Consider the following 26,514-nt stretch of genomic DNA (forward strand, 5'->3'; position numbering starts at 1 on the left):
GATAGAGTAGTACCTTAATTCTTCTTCCCCTTCCTGTTAATGGGAAGAACAGCAGCTGGAAGGAACATTTGCTGCGGGCAGAGTGTAGACTGCATTAAGGATCAAACATTTAAACAGAGCATTTCAACAGGGATGAAGAACCCGTTTAGATTTCAGCTGTGAACATGTTCCATCTTGTTTAAAAATGAGCCTCTTAGAATGCCTCTGCAAAAGCTGAGAAATGTTAGAAATTAAGACTGCATTTACCCTTGAAGCAAAAGGTCATAAGAATGAAATAAGAATATTGCCTTATTTGTTTATGTTAACAAATACGTGGTGTGATTTTAGTACGTGTAGTTATGGTACTGCATACTCCAGAGTTTGAAAGCGAGTCTCACAGACACTTGTAGAGATGGCATTCCTACAGATTTTTCCAGAACTTTTTTTAAATCAGTCATGAGCTCCTGGAGACTTAAGGCAAAAAAAAAAAAAAAAAGAAAGGAAAAAAAAAAAAGAAAAAAAGGTGGTACTCTAAATATGAGCCAAAATTCTGGAAAAAAGTCAAACTATAACATTTCTGAATGTAGAACTATGTAGCTGATCATTGCAGGTGATGCTATAAAGGGTCTAACTCCCAAAACCTTCAAAAATCTGGCATCTAGGTCTGAATTATTTCAATGTCTTTTTATTATATACTTGATTAGTCCCTGTATAATAGCTTCTGTGGTTTATCATTCCTTCAGTTCTATCTACAGTCTAAGGATCTTACTGTCTGTAGTTGTAGCAGCAGTTTTTCCGTTCAGTTATGTTCTGTATTTGACTGCAATGAATTTGTCTAATCACTGCTCAGTATTCACTATTTCCTAAGCTAAAGAATTTCACAGTTCATCTACATACTATTTGTATTCACATGTTTTAATTAACCACCTCTTAAGTTTGTTTGATGCCCTTGGATCTTGTGTTCTAAGAAGCAGTAGATAAATTTCCTGTTTGCCTTTTCTCTGTCTTTCAGAAGTGGTTGTACCTATCACACCCCCTCATCAGCCTCTTTTCTGAACTGAAGCACCCTAGTCAAGCTTATGTCCTCTTTCAGTGAAGCTGTGCCACACCTTTGACCACATTTGTCATGCTATCTCTACTTTTGTTAGCTTTTCCATTTGCTTTTAATCTGCTTTTCTTCATTACAAAGAAGAAAACAACCATATGTAGCCAGAGACTCCCACTTTGAAACAGCTGAGTTGTTTACCAGCTTATGAACCTCTTCAGGATGGGTGCTATATAAGGGTTTTCTCACAGGTTCAGGTTTGTTAAGGCAGCACTGAAGTGTGAAGTTGAATTGCCAGCCTAAGAAAAAAATGGTGGGCTTGTACGGGTCTTCAGGTTTATTGTCCTCATGGTGACAGGGGGCTCGATAGCAGTGATATTTACTTATTCTCTTGTCCTATATGCTTGAATAAACATCAAAAACAACCCACAAAAAACCAAACTAAACCAACAAACAAACAAATAAAAACAACTGAAACTCTAGCAGCTTTTAGAAGCATTGCAATTTTAGAGAAGGAAATATATACCTCCCTTTGCCTTTATGACTAATGAAAAAACCACTTCCTCCCCACACCCCACCTCAGCTATCTCCACAAAGAAACAGAGACAGAAAATGTTGAACCTTCCAAAATAAGGTAACCACCAAGAGAATATTTTCTCATCACCCCCTGAAATTTGCTCTCATACCAGCTGTTTGCCCCATCCCGAAAGGGTGGGGCTCCTGATGACCAGGTGAGATAAGCATCTGATCAGACTGTCAATTTGCCCTCTCTTCCTCCAATTTATTTTTCTGACAGAGAGATGAACATCCAGGAGAGCTTTAAAAGACAAAATACACCTTGTGTGAACAATGTATAAACAGAATTCATAGTTCAGATTCAAAGGACAAAGAGATCAAGAAACTTGGTCATCTGTAAGCACAGTCAAGCTCTCTAATTGGGAAAAACAAGTTCTCATTTCCATTGCAAATATTGTTCAGGTGCAGTAGGTACGATCAGTCAGGCACAGAACGGGAAAAGGTTTTCCATGACACTAGTACAAAAGCAGTCCACAGGAACTAGTGGAAGAAAACTTAAGTGAAACAGATAATTTATGTTTTCTCACTTAGAAAGGCAGTATCATCAGATATAGATAAATTATTGAAAAAGTTGTCAAATAAATAGCCTAATTGTATGATCACCATTTTGCCACTTGAACTGCATTTGAACAAGTGCTCCTCTAATAATCTGCAAAAGGGATTGTCTGAGTGAAGTTTTAATGTGACTTTTCTTCTGCTGAACTTTTTAAAATAAATGCCCTTGATGCAATGTTATCACTCACTCATAATTTTTGCACTTTGATACTGCTCCCATGGAAATAATAGGAGAAGACTTTCTCCTTAACAGACTATGCATGTTTTCAAGGGTAGGAGGCCTGACCTGTGATTTCAGTTCAGCCACATTTAAAAATATTGGTAAAGAAAGCAGAAACCATTTAAAAATATTTTAGTGTAGCAGGTAGGGCTAAGCTCTTTAATTTAATACCAAAAGTAGTGACCTGAATGGCAGCCAGATTTATCTATAGGGTAGATAATTCTAGGGAGACATTTTGTGCGGGGATTAGATGGAATCAGTGAACCTAAACAGATTTTTGGCACACACACTGCTCTGTCATGTATATCTTCCCATTTGTAGTTCACACCAATTTCTGTTGTTATTGAAGTAGTGTGGAGGGAAGGGGTCTGAAATAAATAGCAAAGAGTCTTTTCTAACTTGGAGTTTCCAATCAGTAACCAGTAATAGTTATGCTTTATGGTTAGTCTTTTATGCAGCCATAAAAGAGTCTAACATATTCACTGGCCTTTTTATTTTTTTTTTTTATTGCTGTTTTCAAATGTTCATGTTTGTCATCTAAAAGACGTATTGCACTTTTTCAGTACAATGGAGCCAAACCAAAACACCTTTGATTTCTGAATGGATAAGACATATTTATGAGAATACCAGTCCAGTTTGGTGTCTGTGTCATACTGAGATCTGGCCAGGTTTGGTTTCCTGTTCTGTTTTTAAGTTACATATGTCCAAAGCAGGTGGTCTTTCTACAATTGCATGTGATGGTTTTTCATTGTGGAAAAATCTCCCAGACTTTGATACTTTGGCATCCAAAGCCAGATTCACATTGCAGACAAATTAAGCCTTAAAATGTGAATATTGATCTAAAAATAGTTCTAATCCAGATATCACTTCTTGAGCTGTAATACTCTGTAAAAAACAAAGAACTCAAACTGCCTGTAAAAAGACATCATCACCTTTATAACTATAGAATTAACCATATCAGCCAAAGCCTGCCTGTTTTCCTTCTTTAGACATGCAGTAATCATTGAAGCAGGGATGTGAATTCAAGCTTTGCTTTTCTCTGCTGAGTAACAAAATAACCAGGCTTTATGATCAGTTTTCTTTATCCAAATTAATATTTTTATTTATTTTATTGGTGGACTAAAACCATAAACGAATTGAAACTATTTCTATAGTGTGGTGTGCATAAAGCATTCACCTAGAGAATCTCCTGACTTCTGCTCTGCTCACAGAAGACTCTCCAGATCTCACATGCACTAAGTGACTACTAGGATGGTCACTGTGGGCTAACAGGCTTTATTAGACAGAAAATGAAGTTATGCTTTTAGTTTTGAACCTTCATATGGACCATTCACTTAAGAGTCAGACTTGATCCTTGTGGATCCCTTTCAACTCAAGACAGTTCTGTGATCTGTAAAAGAGTTCTGCTGAATTAATAACCCTTGTGAGGATTTCATATGAAAAATAAAATTTCTGTTGAAGAATGATTCTTGATCAACTTTAATATGTGCATACTGAGCCTTTCCTTCCTAGTCTCTTTCAAGGTTCCTGAGTAAATTAGTTTCTAGGAAAGGAAGGAGAATGATGACATCTTGTTGCTGAATGTGCCATTTATATGACACAGGAATATAACCTTGGATTATCAAGTGCATCAGCATTAACAAATACACTAATAACTTTGAATTGATAAGGATGTTGGGCTGGAAAACTTTATCCTCAATAATCTGCAGACCAAAATTAAAAAGATAAGTAAATCCAAGTGTGGACACTTGGTCATATTTTTGTACCTTGACCCTTCTGCTTGCATTCAAGAAGATCCACCAGGAATATAATCTACTTCAAATGGGTAGCTCAGGAAAAAAATGGAAGAAAACTTGTTTTTTTCACATCTTGTGGTCCTCTTCTCACAGTGGGAGCTAGTTGTCAAAGCTCCAGAGCTAGGTTTGTATCAGAAGCTCTAGAGGTGAAAATGTAGATAAACTTCAGATGTGAATTATGTGCTGAAGACTCTGAAGATGTCAGCTCAAAGAAGAAAACATACATGTTGAATTGGTCATGGACACACACCAGTCAAGGGCTACATTTTTATTACCAGATGGGAGAGCACTTTCTTTGAGCTTATGGATCAGGCATGTTTCTCACATGCATCCTGATTCTGTATTAGGGCATAAGTCAACCACCACCTTCCCTCACAGCACTGTTGCCATGGAAAACAACGGAGGTGCATGGTTGGGAGTAGCTTTGGCTGCTTCAGCTGGTTTCCCGTTCAGCGGCCAGAACACTAAATTTGAGAGCAGTCAAAAAGACCACAGCCCTTGTTTTTTGACTGGAGATAAATATATCAGATATAATCTAGCAATCATAAATATTGTCTTGAAAGACAGGTGTCTGCCAAGGAAGGTGGGAACCTCCCTTGAAATGGACAATATGACCCCCTTCCCCCCAAATTATTGTAAATTTTAAACTAAGGATGTTTCAGGCAAAAATATGGGAAAAGGAATAACAGTTCTTTACTGGTATGTATGTATGACAAGGCAAACAAACCATAACAACAAACAAGAACAGAAAACCCCATTAACAGTCTCCTCCCTGCAGTTTAATCCATCTCCCCTCGCTGCAGCTCCGGGCACGGCCGGCAGGGGGCGCTGCTGCTCCCGCCGGAAGGGGCGGGGCGGGGATTTCACCAGGCCGGCAGGGGGCGCTGTGGCGCGGGCACCACGCCGAGATGGCGGCTCGGTCGAGGGGGGAAGGGACGGGAGAGAGGCTTCGCTTCACAAACCCCTGGGACAGCTGGGCCCGGTGCCCCTCTGAATAATGAAATGCCTTTTAGAAGGAACCTTGATGCAGCCTCTGGAATGGCAGGGATGAGGAAAGTCCCGAAGTATCAGAAACTCCACAGCTGTGGCTGGAACCGTAGGAGGTCTCAGCATGCACGGGGTGTGGGGCTACAGCGTAGTGGGAAAAAAATCCTGGAGCAGTGGCAGAGAAGCAGCGGGGCTGGGCAGACAGGGAGAGCACGGCAGGGAGAGGCTCCCTTGAAGGGGAAAAGGGGCTTGGGGGTCCCAGGGTTTCCCTTGAGGCACCCCAGCAGAAAGTGAAGGGTCCCTATCTGGTGAGGCAGGGTGTTAATAAGGCCGCAGTGCAATGGCCGCACTTACGAGCAGAGCTCCACTCACTGCAGAAGGTGGCAGGAGACAGAACCCTGCAGTGGTGGTGAATTCTACTGACAGCGACCTCTTTTTCCCCCATAAATGCTGAGAGACCAAGACAGCACTAGGAGCTGCACACAGCCCCTTCCCCCAGTCCCAGCCTTGTGGTATTTCTGCCCTTCCCTCATCTCCCTCAGCTGCACTCCTACCCCTTCTCCACAGTTACTACTTTATTTTAAGTACTGATTGTTATTGGTTTTTTAGCAACAAAATGGGAGAAAATGCACTAAGAGAAAGAAAACAAAAAAGGAAAAATCCTAACCTCCAACAAATATGTGCAAAAGACATGGGATCATTCATGCTCCACAAGTGTCTGCTCTGGAAAAGCCCTACAGCAATGTGTTTCACCTGGGCAGCATGGTTACTTCTTTTCTGAGGCATTGACATGGATTTTTTTGATTTCTCCAGAGGCTTTTACTCCATTTTATACCAATTACAAAGGATGCTTGAATTTCGGAAATTTGGGGGAGAGTGGCATTTTGAAAGGAAGACAATCCATTGGCACAGCCTGTCTAAGAAGCTGAACACGTTTTCCATTAGTTAACTTGTCTTCAGACCTAAGGTCATGTTATTGGGTGTATTCCACTAAGAAGCGTCAAGTGAGCCTTAGGTCATGGATATTACAATCATTGTGTCTCCAACAGAGACCTACTGAAGGGAGCATTTGCATACATTGGTATAGTGAAAATAAGGGAGGACTTGCTCATGTAATTGCCACAGCTAACCATCTTCCCCAGTAAAACGAGCTCTCTTCAACCATCTTAATAGAGGATGTGCTCTTTGGTATATGACGCCAAAAGGAAAATTCTTACTGTCAAGACTTTAATAGCAGTTCCTTTCTTTTCCTGTCTGCTCCCATACTCCGGAAATGGCTGTTAGGAGTGAGGATTACTCAGGAGTTGCCTCGCACAGCTGTGAGAAGGGTAGACAGGCAAATTGTGTCTGGTCTCTGGCCACACCCTGCTGGAAGCACATGTGGCCCAGCCAGATAAGAGGCATTTTTTCTGCTGGAGAACCATGGACAAGACCTAGTTCGTCCGTGCTTGCCAGGGTTACAGTGCAAATTTGACAGACCATGACAAGATTTCAGTTTCAGTAACACTGTTATTTGTAATGAAGATCAAGACATTTTGAAATATCAGTGTCATTTAATTGTGTGCATTTGTACACAGGTGGCCTTTTTTATTTCTTTTTTTCATTAAATCACTTTGTCCTCTTATTCTGTCTGAAATACTCACAGCCCTGCAGGAGAGTGGCTGTGCATATTCACTCACAAACTAGGTCAGTTTGTTTTCACCTAGGAGCAATATGATCTTGTCCAGAAATCGATAGTGCCTACTATAAAGAGGTGCAATGCTGTGAACCCACTCTGATGATTTTACTCACATATCCTGAGGAATCCTGGTGCTCAAGGGTTGTTTGTCAATCCCTGGCTTTCTTGTTTACATTGCCTCTTATCAGTAGCGCAACAGGCTGTTTTCATAGCAGCTTCTCCTCTTTCATCTCAAGACTTCTGAAGCTTCTCCAGAAATGTTCCTGCCTTTGACCTGACACTGGACCTGCTCTAGCCACTGAAGCTATTCAAGGCCTGATCTTCCATTTCATTGGATGGGGAAACTCCCCGGGCTGTCTCCAGACTCTTCCCAGTAAACATTCTGCACTGGAAGGTATGGTTTAACTGGAATAGGTATGCAGACACTCATGTACCCAAAAAAACCACATAGGACCTACCACCTTCTTGAATTTTTCATGTAGTAGGTGCCTGAGGGATTTCACACAGCTGTCCTGCCCTGAGGTAGAACTCAGTCTGACTGGAAGGTAATTTGACTGAAGTCTTTCCTATCTTAGTTTTACTATCACAATACCCCACCCTGTGGTCTTGGCTATGAACCAACTGGAAGGAAAGAAAATCAAGTTCCCTAAATTTCCTCTGGATAAGAAAGGTAATATAGATGTAGTGTCTAACAAACTGATCTTACTTGGAAAAAACTCGCAGCATCTTCTTAATCCATGTCTTTTCAGTGACCACATGGCTGACAAGAGACCAAATTATTCCACAAAAGACAGGTCTATAGTCCTCACAAAGACAGGCTGTTGGGAGGCACTGATAAGCCATATCTGAGGCAGTGCCAGGTTTTTCCCTGAAGCAGTCAGAGAAGGCAGTGGTATCACGGCATTAATGCTTATCTGGATTCCTCTGTGTGGAGGCCAGCATTACATCTCCAAGGAAGATATGGAGCAGCATCTTTTTGAACCTGTCATCCTTGCAATTATTATGAAAAACCCATGTTCTGTAAACCAATTGAAATTCCAGACCCAAATTAATTGTCCTTTATCATTATGCCTAAGAGCAGAAGACATTGCAGCTGGTACTGGAAAGACTAAAACTGAACTGCCTATCAGCAAGGAACAGACTGAGTTCATCTAACCTTAGCCCACATGAAAGGTGCACATCTAGCATAAGCCATTTGCCTAGGCTCTCCTTCCAGTCAGTGGAACAATTCCACAGAGTGATTCACTGCATCCTAAGAATAGTGCCTGAGGTAGGTGGCTTGAATCAACTCTGGGGAATTGCCTGTCTCTCTCTGAAGAGAGGTTTTGCCAGACAGCTTTGATGACAAGCCTTTATGTGCTTAAAATTAGATGAGATGAATCCCACCTCTTAATGTTCAAACTCACTGTCTTTCTGAAACAAGGAAGAGCTGCAAATTGCATGAGAACACAAACAGCTGATGTTTTTAAGTGAGAGCCTTTACCCAAAGACAATCCTGCCTGTATTTCACAGGGAAGGTGGAAGTCAACTGGATGGTGCAGTCTGGGTGAGAGGTGCTTGCTCACTCTGCAGTGAGAGTTGTGAAGCTGTTCCTCTTGCCTTTGCTCCCTGGTCTGGCTCCAGTTCTGACACCTGCTGATTTGCATTCCTCTTGTGTTTCCACCTCATGCTGTATGAGGTCTCTACTCCTATTCAGCCTTAAAACAAGCTATTTAGATTTGCTATACCTTTTAGATAGGTAAAGCTTACTGCTCATTGCTCTGAGTGAAGTGACAGGCATGAGGACCCATGAAAGCCATAAACCACTGCCATGGGTACTGGGTAGGCAGGGGTAATGGACTACCCTGTCACACAAACAAGGCACACAGTTCCCTGTGGAACTGACTCCAAACATTTACTCTCAGTGTATATGTTTCACCTAACACCCCATGGATGACTGTTGAAGGACTTCCACCAGTTACAACATGAAAAAAAAGTAGAAAAGATGAATTGAGCAGTATTTGTTTTATACCAAGCACAAGATTTTGGGGAAAAAAAAGTAAACCGTGTAGAAACATTTATAGAGGATAAAATGCTCTCAGGTATGAATTAATTATTTTTTCTCTCAGGCTATGGTCTTCTAATGAGTTAGGAATACCAGACACATGACAGTGAAATCATCATTTGAATTAACTAAATTCATGTCCTGTTTTGTCAATATTATTTGTTCAAAGGCCTGAGAATGGTAGGCTTTAGATCCTTTTGTGTGGTCCCTGTTAAATTTTACTCCCGTCAATATTTGCACATTTAAATCAGTAGCCCTAAATGCCTCCATTTTTAGTATACAAAGGTAATTTCTTCATAGAGGACAGAATGGCACAAGTGATGTCCTTGCAATGCCATCCTGGCAGAAAACAAGCCATGGATAAAACCCTGCTTTTTCAAAGAAGGGCATTTCTGGTTATCTGACTGCTTGATCAGAGGTCGAAAGGCTTGTCCCTGCAAAGATTATCCAAAGTTTAAATAGTGGCTGATCAATTAATATCTGTTTATCTAGAAGGTCCCAACAGAATTTCTCTTTTTGGTGGTCTATGTATTTGAGGACATAGGCCCTCAGAGAGATAAAAAGAGAGACACCAGGACCACGCGGTGCTCTCACAGTTCCTGCTTTTTGTTGTACCAGAGGCAATAGGGAAGGCCTGCTGCCTCTTGCGCAGTCCATGTCTGTCTGGAAGCATGTCTGACCTCCCTCCCTCACAGGCCGTCCTGCAGGGAAAGCAAAACCACTTATTTTTAGCCTTCTTTCCAGTCAGGGATGCTGGCAAGTCTCTGCTGTTTGCTATTTCCTCAGTTTGCACCCTCTAAATGAGGGAATGGGGCCCCTGTGGTAAATGTTAGGTGTGTCCTAATGGCAATCATTTCAAAAGAGTCCCCATATGAACAGGAGCGGCTCTTCCCCCATGACGGCTGGGAATGCCATTAAGGGCAGTGAGAGGTGGCCCAGGGATTCAGAAGTGCTCCCCTTGCCCTTCTGTGCCTGGCTGCAGGCCTGGGAGCATCTGTTGGTCTGTGCAGAGCCATGGAAATGGCAACAGTGAGTTCTAAAACTTTCCCTCCCCTTTTTGGCTTCACAGCTCAGATATAGGGATATGTGTGAAGTTACTTGCACACAATTTTGCACAAGTCAAGCAACTTTGGGAGAAAAAACCCCAACCCATGTGCATTCCCAAGCTTTAAAAATATCACACCCATTTGTATGTGCACAAGGACAGATTTCAGCGGTTTTCTCTATGATTCTGTGACTATCAAAGTTTAACAAGAAAGCAGAGAGGGAAAGTGGGGGAGTGTTTGTCTGCAGACAGTAAAAATAGAATGGCATTTTTGCAAACTACTTTTCTAGTCTGCCAAGAGTGATTTCTATGCAATGTATGATACTGCCAAGAAGTCTGCCAGACCATAGATTTTTCTGGATTATGATCCATCCGTCTTAATTTCTCTCCAATAGATGATGATAGATGAAACATGATTCATCACCTAGCTCAGCTTTTTTTTCTGTGATGATTCTGTGGCTGCAGAAGCCTTTGTGGTCCCCAACATCGGTCCAGGGGGCAGGAGTGAGATAAACTCAGTGTCAGTACAAAAGAATCTGCCTTCTGAAAAAAACTGCAACAGATGCAAGCGCTGGAGATCAAGCCCCTCTTACTATTAAGCAGGCTAAAAATATAGTAATAGCCTGCAGTCTAAGTTTCTTGTAAGAATCTCTAAGGGCCAGTGACAATGTTGTGGTTGTTAAAAACTGTTCAAGTCTGTGCTGAGTATCTCGGTCCAAATGTATTTCCACATTAGTGTGAACAATATGTAAGCAAATTTTAGAACGGAAACCTTGGACAGAATGGGAATAGGAATCTCTCTTTCTTCTTCCAGAGTAGCTGGCTGACTTCCCCGGAGGACCTCTCTTGGGGCAAGATATATGAATGAGCTTCAAGAAGTCAGACACCATATACCAATAATGAGGGGAAGCAAACAATATTCACAATTGGCCTTACCCAAACACCTCCCCCCATATTTGCCCCACTTCTTCAGTCTTATGCTGGTTCACAATTAGATGCAGACATGAAGCTGGTAAATGACTTACAGTTGCAAAAGCTGACAGGCTGGCTTCATGGAAATCAGTGATAAAACTCACACTCTTCTCAGAAGAACCATAACTACCTGCACTGCAAGAGGCAGCTCACAGATCATGAGTATTGTACTGTTTTTGCAATAGTATGAGATGAGCAAAACTGTCATTTTGTCACTGTTTGACAGGTTGTTTCGGAGCTATTCAACTACCTCATTCAGTTCAAGACACAAAATGGCTGTGAGTCAGCTGAAACTATTAGTTTTCTAGTTCCTCTAATAATAAGAGCATTTGGGTATCATTTTCAAAGAAGGCCACATATAGACAGGACGAGGTAGACAAGGATACTGGTAAATAGACATCTCAGTCCTTATTGAAGCCTCAACAACTGAACTGCAGTTTCAAAACAACCTTTATTCTGCTTGAAGACTTATTACACTTTTTAAAGCAACTCAAAAACAAGACACAGCTCCATCAACTCTACAGCTTGAACAAAATTTTAAGGAGGCATATTTTCACTTTTGCCTTGTAAAGGCAATTTACAATCTGCTTTACCCTCCACCTCCTTAATGACAATTTTAAAACAAAGTAATCTTAATGTTTTAAAGACATGTAACAGAACAGAGCTTTATTTTCAAAAAACAAGAATTAAAAAAAAAAAAAATAGCAGCATATTGGGCAGCTAATGCAATGTCATCAGGACAAGTGCAATGTAACCTTACCAACTCCTACAGTTTAGTCTCAACTGCAGTGAACAGAACATGATTCTACATAAAATGTCGCACTTTGTAACCTTGTCCCATGGGAGGCATTATGCTTTGAGCTGCCCATTTCTAAAGTGACCCTGAAAAAAACAGTATCAGGATTCACTTTCCCAACTTAATACCATGCATAGCAAAAGCACTGTGTGAAAATCGGCAGTTTTCCCCATTAGAAGCATCTGAATGTTTTCCCAAGCATTATAATTTCATTGCCAATTACAAGACAAAGCCATTTTTTCACTACAGAACAGTTGACACCAAATAGAAAATCTGAAGATTTGGTTTTACAGATTGCTTGACAAGATAACAGAACCATATAGACAAGCTTTTTTTTTTTTTTTTCTTTTTTTTTAAAGAAACTATCCAACAACACATAAACTCAGTTTTCTAACTGTATCTGGAAACATGCTGCACCCACAAAGGTCTAGTGTGCATGTGTGCGTCTAAACAAAGTTAATGGTATCACTTACTGAATTCAGCAAAATGATCATGTTCTGTGAAAATGCATTTATATTGGGAACTGTTCGTACATAAACACAGCGAGTGTGTACAAATACGCACAGATACACATCCCCATCCTGCAAATTCATATTTCAACTTAAGTATATCAGAAACTCTTGATTTTGCTTGTGAGTTTTGGTTCTCTTTGCTATGTCTCATGCCTTTCAAAGGCTTTGTGAAAGAGATGCTGCAGTGCAGCATAACTCAGGGATTGGAAATAAAACAAAAAGTTTCCAAAACCAAAAAAATAAAAAAATAAAAAAAGGTAACAGAATAAAGCCCATCCATGAATTATATTAGATGAAAAAAACTATGCATCAATAGAAATACAGGAAAACACTGTGTTTCTTCAGTTATATCCCCATGATTTTTTTTTCTGTATATAGTAGTCTGAGATCAAATCAAAACTGGAGTGAACAATATGGTACATTAAAGACAAACAACTCTGCAGTGAATAGGGCCTTTGGCAGGACTTAGCTCTGTGCATTAGGGAGGGAGAGAAATGCAGAGGCCACAAAATATGTAAGTACCAAAGAAAACCCACTCATGCCAATTTGAGGGCATAAATGATCCCCGCAAATTGCACAGACCCTGTGTAGGCAGAACATCCCCTTAAGAAGCCCTAAGCACTCATCCTTACAACATAGTGCTTATTTCTCATTGTTGCTTGTGCAAGAAAAGCAAGTGTCAAATCTGCACACACAGTATTTTTTTTTTTCTGTTACAGCCACACACAAAGAGAAGTTGCACAGCACACAGGAACGAATTATATTCCATACTGGGCTGGGCATGCTAAAGATATGGCCCCATAGCAGGGGTTTGCTTAATATGAGGAAAATTAGATCCAAATGCTTTACTATGATAAAATTTCTTGACAAATGCTACGTGAAACATCAATTCAGATTACATATATTTTGCCTACAGAGAAAAAAATACAATTTTACTCTTAAAATATTTAACATTCAGAAACTAACATATGTCGAAGAATATCTTGGATTGCTACAAGAGTTAAACTGCTGTATATTGAACTAATCTGTAACTTCAAGCCCAGTAGTATAACTGGCATGCTAGAGTAATTGTCGGTGTTTTTCATACTATAAACCAGTTATTAGCATAACAGATGCACATGGTCCTACAGGCCTGAAAAAAGTGTGGAATGAGAAAGGGAAGGCATGAAGACTAAACTTCTATTCAGGAAAAATATTCAGAATAATTTTCTAAGTGATGACTATTATGAAACAATATTTGTTGAATCTTGTTTCCTGATATAAATTCTAGTAAAAAATACACTTATAGGAAAGCAAAGACAACCCACCAAAAAAAAAAAAACAAACAAAAAAACCCAAAATATGAGACCATGAAGTCAAAATAAAATCAAAAGCCTTAGAGCCTTATAACTGAAGTAACAATGGAAAAATGAAAATATAATATAAGGATTATTGGAGACTGGAAAATTTCTTATTATTATTTCCAATAGCTTAAAAAAGCATTGCATACTTTGAAACAAAACATAAGGATTACTAACCAGAGCAATTATGAGAGAACTCCATGGGTCTCACTCTTTTGATTGTGTGTGCAACTCTCTTTAATAGTAATGGATCTTGTCTTTTGCATCTTGGGGGAAGAATAATTTCATATGTTCACTTAGCCAAATCTTTTCCAAGATTTCTCTAAACTTCATTACTTATTGATTTGCAACATGTGAATTTCCTCAGTGGTCAGGACAATAAATAACCATTGCAAACCATTAACTGTGAACTATCCCAGGATTATAGGTAACTCTGCTTTAGTGAGATTTATGTATTTGTTTCCTTAACTGAACCATGACTTTATAAGTCTCTGCTGCCCTGAAATTATGGAAGTGTTCACTTTGATACTGCCTCAGCCTACAGACTTTTGAAAATACATATCATAGCCTAATCATTTTCTAAAAAGACATTTTCCAGTCTGAATTAGTTCTATACTGTATCCAAATATTCTCAGTAGAAGTGGAAGTTGTTTTTTTCGCATAATACTAATACAAAAAACAAACCTAGGCAACAGATTAGAGAAACTTCCTTCATGTGAAATGAAAATACCTTTGCAGGCTGATAAAAATTCTGTCATAGGAGGTCAAGAAGTCATTTATTTACTGTGAAGGTGGACTCATTCCGAGATCCAAACTATCTACACTCTACACTGCAGTAGCAAAATATCCCCATTTTTTTCTGCAGTCACTATCAAAGAAGGATACATTATTTTTCTTGTCTTCCATATACAAAGACAATCATGATAGAAGTTCAAAATGCTTCAAGAAGCAAATGTAGCATGGTACCGTATTCTAAAGTTATCTCTGAAACAGTATTGTTGGACTCAGTGATATTTTGTAATGTTCATATATTTTTTATTGAATTAAGCAGCTTTGAAGCTTATCAGGCACTGCCCAACAAAATATTTAGTCAAAAAAAAATTCACCAACTTTTAAAACTTTGAGCTAGTAGCTCAATATTCTGTACAATGAAAATTGCAAAATATTTCATAGTTTTAATTCTCAAGCCAACTCTTGCTGGCCCCCTGTACATGAAAACAAAACAAAAACAAACAAACAAAAAACAAACAAAAAATTATTAACAAAAAATAATCACCAGGAAAAATATCCTTAGGTAAAAGAAATAAAAAAAAGAAGACAAAAACCCAAGAAAAATAAGCTTAATCTGTAGATATACTTAAGAGAATACTACAGCCTAAAGAAAATTCAGTCTTGCATAGCATAGTCTAAAAATTCAGCTTTTAGCGAACAGAAAAGGAAAAACTGAAGCAGTTTGGTATTGACAGTTTCCATCAATTATAGTTAGTCATCCAGTACTATGTACATTATTATACACTGTATGCCATTTTCCTGTTTTCTTCAGTCTTAAATATATTCTTAAAACAGGATTTTTAGTCATCTAAACAAAACGCGTCCTGGCACTTTGCTATTACAATTACTCTGAACAATACACTGTAACTGATGTCCTTTTAAAGTGTCCCTTAGAAATGAAAGTGCCACTCTGCTACATATCATTCACCAGAAACCAAAATAGAACCACAATGCTGTATGTCTGGATCCACTGAGTGCAGCAACACCATTCCAAGTCAGACTGTGACCACAAAATTCCAATAACTGAATGACACAGACCTCTTATACCTTGTGTCTGGATAATCCAATGTTCTAGCTGGTAAAGCTTCAGAAGTGGTCGTAAACAAGCACCATGCTTAAAGGCCTCTATGTCCCTGCAGGGAGATCAGGTTTGGATTTTTCTCTTGTGTTTTTCTTTTATAGTTACAAAAAAAACCCAAAAAACCAAAAAATACCCCAAAAAACCACTTCAGATTACAAACAGATTCACAGCATAACACTGTGATCTCTCCCACTGCAGTTGTGAAGGAAATCTCTAGTCCCATCTGAAGACAAATAGCTTTGATACTGCAAATTCTTGAGTAAAGCTGAAAGGAGCCTTTTCTCTCCAGAGGCCTCAATGTTGCCAAATAATTTCTTTAAAAAAAACAACAAACAACCCAGAGTATTAAGATCTTCATCGCCTCTGCTGTGCATATACTGGGTAGGCTAGTGTGACATTGAGAGAGTCATTGTGCTGCACAAGGGATGTGTGTTGGTAATGTAGCACCAGTTCTTTGAGCGAGTTGTACAAGTTATATGGCTCTGCAAATCCATACCCAGTAGGTGTTTTGTTTATCACACAGTGCTTTACTTCGCCATCCACCCTAAAAAAAACCAAACAAACAAAACCAACCAATTTTTAGTTTGTGAGTACAGTAAAATTAAGATAAAAAATAAGGTATTAGCAATACATCTTAAGATGCTAGTCAGTACATAGAATTCCTCTGTTCTGTGGTGGGATAATGGTAAAAACCTATGTTTAGTCCAAATTTATGAATGCCATCATAGCTTAGGGGGGCAGGAGATAGGGAGGACTTAGCAGCTGCACAGAAAGAAGTGCACACATGTTTTGGTTTCCCATCTGAGTGAGGCTCCTCTGTGGGAGTGACACAGGTTGGAGCTGTGTAGGAAATGAAGCAGCAATAAGAATAGCCTCAAGACCCCTTGACCTGCTTCTAAGCTTAAAGAAAAAGATCCAAGAGGAATTGTGCATATTCAAATGTCTATCTGCCCCCAGCTGAAGGTGTTCCCTTGCATGCTGGTTATACTGCACACAAGTTAGGGTACATACACAACAGAGCAGGCATAGCAGCCTTGTTTGCTGCTCTCTCGAACAAGGAATGTTCCATCTCGTTTTCCCCGCAGCAGATTTTCAGCTTGGCTTCTATTGATATTTCCCACATTCCACGTTCTCTCATCATGATGGGGCAAGTCCTCATCATCTTCTACCATAGAGTACTGACTGTCAAAAATGAAAAATGTGTTTGTGAAACACAGAACAAAATCCACTAATTAAATAGTCTTTATTCTGTATTACAGTGGTTAGCAAGTATGCCTCCTTGCTAAAACTAGGGATTTAAACCAAGTAATGCACCACATTAAAAAGATGATGTGTTATTTTTCAGGATATGCTGTGAGCACTTCAGTACTTCTGCCACTGCTCACTGTTTTGGTAAATAGCAAGCCCAACAAAATCAGTACCCTCTGAGTCAGCTTCATTTCCAAAGATCAGAACATTTGGTCAGCAGTGAAAAATCATGCAATGTATCAACTACAGCTGCTGCTTGGAGAACCTCTGAGCAGTTGCACAGGGAGACAGATTAATTATTTAAAGGGGAATGGCTTTGTGAAAAGGTGCAATAGTGGAGTGCTTTCTCTCTTTCTCTTTCTCTCTCTCCTTATAAGCAGATTATGAAAATAGCATGCAATACATGCTTCTCTACTGAATCAGCCACCAACTATAAAGTCGATTCAGAGTTACAGAGAAGCCTCTGAGTTAAAGTCGGCCCTGAAAAAGGAAGCATCTGGTTCAGCTGTGTGGATATCACTTTGGAATTCTGGAGTTCCAGGGCTCCCCAATCCCACAACAGCCTGCACTGGGTGGCCCTGCCTCTCCTGCTCAGCTTGCAGTAAGTCTGTGCTAGGCAAATGGATTTATTCTCTCTGTAATAGACTTTTAATTAGTTTTCCTTGGTCTAAGAAAAGATGAATTCTCACTCATCCACGGTACTGCCTTTCTGAAGATTCTCAAGACAGCCTACAGAAATCAGGAATTGCACACAGAATTCTATTTTTCATAAAAGAGAAAGGGTTTTTTTGTTTTGGATAACACTACCTCCAGGTCCCTTATCCCATCACTATTTTGACCTGCATGACATACATATACATTTAGTAGTGTCTCTGTTTTCAACTAGCATCTAGAGAAAGCAATTCTTGTTTTTTATCCTGCTTATTATACTACAATACAACTTCAGAAGAAAAGCCATATTCTAAAAGTTTAATTTTTCAGCAGTTACCAGACTTGACAGCAAGGAATATGAGTGAGGGAAAATGAAGATTTTATTTAAACAGTTTCACTTACTATTTTGATGCTACACTAAACCCACAGAGTGTTCTTTGTCTACTATTTAAATGATAGGAACACTAGTGGGAACAGGTGCCTACGTATTTTACAACCTCTCATCTTTGAGTTGAGCTAAGACTGAGAAAACAATATGGCTTTAAAATGTGTGCATCTTTTTTATCTCCTGCTTCTACCACACCAGTAAGCACAATTTCCAGGATAACAGTAGGAGACTCAATAAACCAAGCCAAATTAAAATATATGCGGACAAGGCCAGAATGCAAGGCAGAATGCACTAGAGTCATTGTCAGCCTGCTGCTTTCATTGTATATTCAACCAGGTAGCATAAAAGGGATGCACAAGAAACTACATAGGCAGAAAATGTTGATACAAATACTATTGGGACAATTTTGGTTTTTCTGTTTGTTAATTTTTCACTGTTACTGTGCTTCAGATATTATTTTGTGACTTGTTTTTGTTTAAATTTGGCCGATGTTTACACAACCCAAGCACCTTTTGCCTTTTTTCCCAGGAATGAAATTAAATGTATTCATCAGCCTAGCCTCTGTAAACTTACAGTAAACAAAACTTGTTTGAAATGACAGAATACTACCCTGCCATTTTCCATAAAAATGAAACAGACCACAAAACCAAAGGATATTCCAGCACATACAAATTTATCATCGCCAACAGCAATGTGACATGATAATGTGGGTACCCCTATACTGGATAACATGATGATACCACAGTTAAGACTTGGAAAAAGCCTGCTCCTGCCTAAGAGAACTTCTGAACAATTTATCCATCCGTATGACATCTCTCTAAGACACTAACACCTTATGAACTTAATTTTGCTGGTAAGAAAAAATATACTAGTTACATTTCAGTACTTTGCTACAGTAACTTGATTATGCACTTCCCTGAAAAAAGGAGAGAAGGGGGTGAGACAGCATCCTTTCTAATGCTTGCATTATGTAGGCTGTCATGTCTTTACAGTGTTCATTGTTACTGAAGACCTATGCTTGAGATTTCCTCTGTGTGGTCCAAGACTTAAATATGCTTTATCTCACTTTTGTATTTAGGTGATTTGAAACACCAGAAATATCTAAATCTTGCAATACTTACTCTTCTGCATTTTCATTTCCAAGCCATTCATTTAGCTTCTTTTGCCGAACGCCTTTTTGAGTCAGCCACCTGAACAATAATTGCAAATGAAATTAATTTTTAGTCACAGAAGTTGGATACCGTTAAAAAAAACAAACGAAATTTGTTAATTCATGATACTCACATCAAGTACTGATCTCTTGTCTTCCTCAGCTGTATGAGGTCTGGCTTAATGCTGTTCATACGCTTGTCTATCTCTCTATATTCAGCTGCTTGCTTTTTTAAGTCTTCTTCTAATCTACGCCGGCTGTCCACAATTTCACTTATCCGAGACTTCAGCTTTTCATAGTTGTGCATGATTCTATACGGAACAATGTGGTAGGTTACACTCTGATTTTTTATTCATAACTTTATAGTCTGCTATTTAGAGGTGTAGACACCTAAGAGAACAGATTATTTCTCCAGATGTAGTTAGTTATACATTTTGCCAGTTTGCATCTAATCTATTTGAAGCTTCTTTGCTTACAACTGAACAATTTCAAACCTGTTATCTTGCTTCAGTTTCAGGCAGACCTATAGTTGGCCTATTGTTTTTTAAAAAATCATGACATTTGATATGCAAAATCAAATACTGACCTTTGTATTTCTTTTTCATTTCCTTCCCGTTTAAATTTTTCAATGTATTCCTTACTGTATCTTTCTTGTGTTTGGCACTGCTCTTCAAATATTTTTATTGTTTCATTAAATGCCTCAATGGCTGTTCTTTTCATTTGAATTTCCTGAAAATAAAACAATTACTATTACAGTTGTTATCAGATAAATGGAATGATTTGTTGGCTTGTATTACAGAAACACTTCAGTATATTACAGAAAAATATCCCTTCAATATCCCTTTACCAAAATGTATTCTGTCTGCTGAGCCTCATGGCATAGATACAACAGGCCAGTGCAAAAGGCTACCATGGTAAGATTCCCATTATGAGGCTTATAAAGAAATAGAAAAATTCTAGTTTTCTTTCTTCTAATTTTTTAAGAATTCTAAAAAAGTAATCAGTTACAATCTTTGCTTTGTATAAATAAATTGATGCTTAGAACCTTATGGCAGTGCACTTTGCCCTTTGTATGAACTTAAGTCCTTAGAGGTACACCTGGCTTTCTAAAATAAAGATGGCCTTGACAGGTCTCAGGAGGTTATCTAGTTTACCCTCCTGCCCCTGTATACCTAGTTGGTTGCAAAGTCTTAAGTCATTAGTTCAAGTTGGCAGCAATTCTCCAATTATCTTCAATTATTTTTAGGCGTATTTCCTGCACACTTTAAGAAGCAGTCTTCATTCTGGGTCTGTAAAACTGGACAAATTCATGGCACTTCATGGCATGGCTAATAATTGATTAAGCTGAAAGAGGCCTCTTTTCATCCACGCATTTTGTCTACACACGTCATCTCTTTATCCGGCATAAGTAAACCAGACCCTTCAAAAACTCATAATAAAATGCAATGCTTCCCTGCAAATGTGCCTTGAAAACTGTAACTCAGCTTGATGAGGTCAGTAGGCAGAAGTGGTGGTAAATCAAGACAGTTATGTACTTGCTTTGGATGGAGCTGTCAGACTTGGACAGAGGGCAGCTTAAGTTTACAGGTGGCTGTTCAAACATGAGTAAGCAATTGCGTATTCTGAGCAAGCACATCAGGGCAATGCAGTGGTGGTGGAAGAGAGGAGTAGGAAGATGACAGTGTGAATTCACAATAATATTATCCAAAATCTACAAAGTCTTACCATTCTCCCTTTAGTTCAAATCTAGCTCACCTGAGATGTTCTTGTGTAATCTTCATAGAGTCTGTCATATTCTCTGCTTTTTTCTTGGAACTGGGTATTATATTCATGTAATTTCTTTCCTACTGCTTCAATGCTATCCTCTTTTACAACTTGATCCTGGAATGATAAGCAGAAAGGAAGATATTCTGTAAGGAGACAATTCTATTGCACAGCTTTTCTGGATAAAACTGCTTAAAAATGCTTAGATAATTACATGGAAATGTGATTCCTCTTTCACCAATATGGAGATACACTAAATGCATAATATGCAAATGAGAAATTAATGACAAAAAGAAATTTTGCATTGCAAGTGTTTAGCTTTATACTGATAATTACATATTTCACCATTGAGTGGGATAATTATTAAAATGTTTATTTCCTAACAGTATATCTGCAGTATTTAAAGTTTTAAATAAAACTCAAATTAAACCCAGTGCAAAGCATGGAGTTTGTTTTAAACAAAAACATCAAGTTTTGTACCCACTTGATTTTTTCAGACATTAACAGAGCTGAAGTTCTTCACGTTCTTCAAGTTTGGCAATAATTTCTCTGTATTTAAGTGAAATGCAAAGAAAACAAACTAAATTACCTGCTGGTACTTAGATACTGGATAGAGTAATTTTACATCCAGTTTAGGATTATACTGGGCTAGAGATTCATTCCGGTAGTGGTTTATTAGTTCGACCACAGAGTTGAATGTTAATGGGTCAGAAAAGCCGTATTTTCCATCTCGGTGAAAAATTTTGATTAATTTGTTATTTCCTCCTTTCCTGCAAATAAAGTACATTGAAAAGTTAGGCATGCTTCAAGTACTATTTCCTATATAATACTCTGCATTAAGTGCAGTTATTGCATTTTACTATCAAGTATTATATTTCCAGTGTAACTAGTCTTACCTCAGTGTCAGTGTGTAGTCCCCATGCATTTTGGTTGAAGCATCTCGTACCAAAAAGGTACCATCAGCTGTGTCTCGAAGCTTCTCATTTACTTCTTCTCTAAAATGAAAGCAAAAGTAACCAATCATTTCAATTAGTTCTCACACACTTACTCTTCCACAATGCTCTAAATTCAAATTCAAATGTTTTGAAATGTGTTATAGAAGCCTTCTATATCTCCATATTAATACAACTATATAATACCTTATTTAAAATTGTTAGAAAACAAGTGGGATAAAAAATGGCATACTCTGTGCTCTCACTACTGGACAAAATAATTATTCATGTAAAACTCTTTCTGCTTGTTCATACAAGCCTATGCAACTGGAGCACTCAGTGCTGGTCTAATATACCTATATATAGTACAGATAAAAATGTTGTTAATATATGGCACTTGTTAGTCTGAGTTGCTGACTGTTGTGCCTACAGCTGAGGTTCTTAATGAAAGACAAGAGCAAAATTCTTTCTTAGTGCTATCTTTTCATGCTAGCATTTCATAGAAGCCTTAAAGTAACAGAACAATTTCGCATACTACATTCTAAGTGACAGACAGTAACTTTATTCATATTTGGAATAAAACCAACTGTAATATGTTTGTGGTAGAAACTATCATAAAATTGCTCTTACAACTTATTTTCTACAGTCAAAGCATAATACATATATACAGAATAGCACAGCAAGAATAACACAAAGTCAAATGTAAGAAATACATATCTTGAGGTGATTTACCTTGAGATATCCCCCCAGTACCATTCAGCGTCTTGCAATGACATGTTGTTATTCATGCTATTGTTAGTTACGGTATTAGGTTTCGGTGGCTTAGGAGGCAGTGCTGCAAATGAAAGGGGGGAAGAGAAGTTGTAACTCACTGAAAACATGACCATATATTCCTTGAAATTACATGTTATTCATTTATTTTATAATTCTAGGAGTGCGCTAAAAAAAGAACTGGTTACCAAACAGAGTTGTCCATCGTTAACGTTCTATAAAAGACACTACAGGAATCAAGAAATTTGAAAACAAAATAATTCAAAATAAAGCTATACTGTTTCAAAAAATGATGCCATCTTGCAATAACATATTTTAAGGAAAATATAACACCATACTCAACTCCTGCCCCTGTGAAGAAAGCATTTGACAAAAAAAAAATAATCTGAAGTTTGCTATTACCTTCTTTCACCATCTTTGGGTGAACACAAGGAATAAAACATGTCACTTTTTTTCCCTCCTATATAATGATCTTAGAGGAATTTTATTGTTTTCTTACCTAGAAGCTGAGTAATAAAAGATGCAAACCCATAGCAATACAGTTTATTTCAAGAAGAATCAGGGTTTTGTGATCCTCAGCATTCTGAGCAATGATTTGCAAAAAAAACAAAAAAAACCAAACCCAACAGTTTAAGAAACCCATCTGTGACCCAAATATCCTGTGTGTTAATCTTAGTATTCTACAGAATAGATTGTGTTCCAAATGCCAGGACTGATTAAAAAACACCCTCCCTCCCCCCTTTTTTCAATGTCAAAACTGCATATGTATACCAGTGGGTGCCAGAGAAGATACTGCAGCACTGACTTAGTAACGAGGGGGACTACACTGGAATCAGGATTAAAAATCAACTCAGCTCTCTCAGTTCCCCAGTAAGTGCATAATTCCTGTCCTGTATAATATGACCAGGGTCAAAAGACAATATTTTTAAAGTTGCAAGGAATATCAGAATCGCGTAATATTTTCATATGATATGAAGAAATGATTCTACAACAGGCATTCAGTTAGTATTTCAAATTTTAAAAATGTTTTTTCCTTAAACAATCCAAGCCAATGATTTGGAATCACTGTTTCAGGAAATATGAGTGTTACCACAGCATCTCATTTTAGGCACAGTGTGGAACAGAGAGAGCAAAAATAGTAATAAAAGAAATACAATTTTTATATGACAAAATAGCAGGACTGAAACTACATCTGACATAATAAAATCAAAAGAGAAACAGGTCAATTCAGTAAAAAATCAGTCAAGTAAGCAGTTAGGTATTTTAATATGTTAAGATCTAATTACTACAACCATGCACTAATCCACAATTTTATTCTAATTTATGAAAAAAGGAAAATTATTTGTATCAATAATAAAGTAAAGAAATCCTACATATCCAGTAAGAATTTTTCAGCAACTATTGTAAAGACCAAAATTAATTAAGTCTTCTATAATAAGACTACAGTTTTACCTGGTGGATCCATTTCTATGTAAAACATCAAGTCTGTGCCACAATTTATATCTGTCTTAGGATATTCTATATCCAGTTCTTCCATATTCCAAACAGTATTGTACATTTGTATGAGTTTCACTGAGTAAGCTCAGATACAAGAAAAGAGTCAGGCTGTCTTTGTAATGGTGTCTTGGAATTCATTTTAAAACCTATAAGGGGCTGTACTGTAACCTATTACATCATAATCCTCAGCCAATCATGTCAAAATAATGTCACCAAACCACTCCTGCTTCCTCATTTTGTTCTACATTAATCTTAAAACAATTTCAGTTTTGGGAAGAATCTACATTTAGCAGAATTGCAACATAAAGCTTGTATTACACACAAAAGGAGAAAGTGGGCTCTCCTTGCCTGTGTTCCTGGCTCATTTTCCTGACATTGCAGCATGGTACAGTCCAATCCTGGCAGAATGACAAAAGGCTGATATGCTGCAGCACGTAGCTGTTATACACAGGCGCACACAACACACACTCTCACACAGGGCAGCTCCCTTCAGAAGCAGGTTGGTCACATCTCAGGTGCATTCTCCTGCTTGAATGCCTGAAGTTTGTCATTCAAAAAGATTTAAAAGGATTCCAGAACTACTGCACATATTAGAGATGCATTAGAGAAGAGCATGACTGTGTGTGTTACATTGCATACATGCATCATTTTACACCAACACAGAGATGTATATATCCACATAATGAAATACGGATTACATTTTTAAACTCTGTATATTTCTACTATTTTTATGGGCACATAGGTCTGATAGAGTTTATATTACTATATAAAAACATGCTTTCTGCAGAGATGTCTTCCTCTCTTACCATTGTGTAATAAAACACAATTTGAATCAATCTAGATTAATTAATTTTGAAATCTAAACCCGAAATATTATAATCTTACATTCATCTGATTCACTCAAACAATGGGAGAAAGTCATAACTGAGCAAGAACTTCAAAAATGGTTTTGCTGAACATAAAATAGGCTGTGAGGATACAATAAGATTTAGTCTGCCTTTTCACACAGTTTCTCTACCCTATGCTCATTGATATATTTATCAAATTAATTGTTTTTAAAAGCAAGAGTCTCTGGTCAGAGTCTCCTTAGCCCCTTGACTTTGTCAGCAGCATCCTCCAGCCGTTTAGAAATACTCCATCTTAACTACCCCATCACTGACTGTAACTCTCTCTGATCTCTTGGAAGAAACATGGAGAGAACAGACTATTAACTTCAGAGCAGAATGCTATGTAGAGCAATATGAATGCTTTATACTCACTATAATGTACGGGGGGAGAAAACCAGAGACCAAAAGTAACTACAACAAAGACCTGCTGTAGCAACTATCTGTGCCTTATATTGTAAGAAATTCTGGAACAGCTGAAATGTGCTGTATCTCACAAATACTCATAAAAAATTAATACAATTAGTATGATTTCCAAATATTTCACCCCTGCCCTCCCCCATCACCTGCCCCACTATCTGTGCCCCTGAGCAGGTTACCCCTTTCAGACAAGCATCAACATACAAGAGTATGTATCCTGGAGTACCAATATATACAAAAAGATGGATGCTAGTTTGCTTTGTACATTAAGAAGCTTAATTTTGAAGTAGACTCTCCCGTTCCTATTGAAGGTAGATATGCTCCGAAGATTCTTTCCATTTCCAAAATGAAATAGGATAATTAAAATCACCTCAGACACAAGTTTGAACACTGAACTTACAGTTTTAGTCCACCTGCTACCCAAACAGCTACCTTGCCAGGGTAATTATTTAAATTAAGTTATAAAGATTTCCTACAAAAACTGCATTGCTGCTTTTAGGTCTCATGTGGGATCAGTAATTTTTTTTATTCCATTGAATAAAGACTTTCAGGAAAAATTGCTTCCCTAGAGTTTCACTGGTGGCCAAATTTAGGACTGAAGAAACTTGTATAATCAGGTTAGTGCTCAGCTCAGACTAGCCTAGCCTACAGGCAAGAAAAGACAGAGGAGGCAGACAGGCTATTACCCATTTTGTATATAACCTGGAGAGGTACTGAAGTACTTGACTTAAATTCATGTATCTTAAAACTTTTAAAGCTCTACCTGGTAATCAGTTACAGTACAATATTTCTACAAGATGATGAAAAACACACAGAAATTAAAAATCACTTACTTTGTAAATTATGCATCACAAATGATCACTCTTGTAAAGCAGTAGAAAATAAAATCCAATACTGGCTTCCTCTTATAAAAATCTTGTTTAAAAAGAAACCCTAAAGCTTCCATTTACAAGAAAGCTTCTCTGAAGCAATGAAGAAAAAGAGGTTGCTCTGCTTTCCAACCAACGTTCCATAAAACCCTCTAAATTGTTGTAAATTGCAGTGAGAAAATCCAAGCCTTCTCTCTCAACTGCTTAAAGCTCTGTGCTGTGTAGGAGGTATCCACTTACTCTGGTTCATCATTAAAAAGTGAACCTGACTTCAGTACTGTGAAAAAAAAAGAAACTACCACCCTCAGTAGCTTGCACGTCTCTCTCAGATAAAGATCTCAGTTTCATGATTAACTTGGGTAGGTTCAAATATTTGCTGAGCCAGGGATTTCAGCTGGGGGATGGGAGCCAGATTCGAAGTAAAAGTTGTCATCAGCTAACAAGTGGCCAATGCGAGGCTAACTTTCTCATTTTAGCTAAGTAAATGAGAAGACCATTGTAAGAGACCTTAAAATAGTCCCTATCACTGGCTGATGCATGCAG

The 26,514-nt window shown here is 38.1% G+C and overlaps 1 protein-coding gene and 2 long non-coding RNA genes across 8 annotated transcripts in view; 1 reads left to right on the plus strand and 2 right to left on the minus strand.

The window, feature by feature from the left end:
* LOC131592572 (uncharacterized) overlaps nucleotides 1-7,057 on the minus strand; it is a 68,934-nt gene extending 61,877 nt beyond the window's left edge. The window contains exon 1 of the long non-coding RNA XR_009280663.1: nucleotides 6,950-7,057. This is a non-coding gene — a long non-coding RNA (uncharacterized LOC131592572). The remainder of the gene's footprint in view (nucleotides 1-6,949) is intronic.
* LOC131592571 (uncharacterized) lies at nucleotides 7,057-18,798 on the plus strand. The gene is made up of 3 exons (XR_009280662.1): nucleotides 7,057-7,230; nucleotides 17,026-17,246; nucleotides 18,213-18,798. It is a non-coding gene; the product is annotated as an uncharacterized LOC131592571 (long non-coding RNA).
* Nucleotides 11,299-26,514, minus strand: part of PIK3R1 (phosphoinositide-3-kinase regulatory subunit 1) — a 62,412-nt gene continuing 47,196 nt past the window's right edge. For 3 of the 6 annotated variants that reach the window (XM_058864145.1, XM_058864148.1, XM_058864146.1), the window contains exons 8-16: nucleotides 22,263-22,365; nucleotides 21,495-21,593; nucleotides 21,188-21,368; nucleotides 20,590-20,715; nucleotides 19,421-19,563; nucleotides 18,969-19,145; nucleotides 18,806-18,874; nucleotides 16,409-16,579; nucleotides 11,299-15,941 (exon numbers count right to left, since the gene is read on the minus strand). In XM_058864145.1, coding sequence (XP_058720128.1) covers nucleotides 15,752-15,941; nucleotides 16,409-16,579; nucleotides 18,806-18,874; nucleotides 18,969-19,145; nucleotides 19,421-19,563; nucleotides 20,590-20,715; nucleotides 21,188-21,368; nucleotides 21,495-21,593; nucleotides 22,263-22,365 — 1,259 coding nt within the window. In that variant the 3' untranslated portion in view covers nucleotides 11,299-15,751. Of the gene's footprint in view, nucleotides 15,942-16,408; nucleotides 16,580-18,805; nucleotides 18,875-18,968; nucleotides 19,146-19,420; nucleotides 19,564-20,589; nucleotides 20,716-21,187; nucleotides 21,369-21,494; nucleotides 21,594-22,262; nucleotides 22,366-23,753; nucleotides 23,934-24,146; nucleotides 24,313-25,935; nucleotides 26,292-26,514 lie in introns of those variants that run through there. The other 3 variants (XM_058864150.1, XM_058864151.1, XM_058864149.1) reach the window with 3 other exon arrangements.

The sequence above is a fragment of the Poecile atricapillus genome, chromosome Z (genome assembly GCF_030490865.1).
Source record: "Poecile atricapillus isolate bPoeAtr1 chromosome Z, bPoeAtr1.hap1, whole genome shotgun sequence".
Classification (NCBI taxonomy): Eukaryota; Metazoa; Chordata; class Aves; order Passeriformes; family Paridae; genus Poecile; species Poecile atricapillus.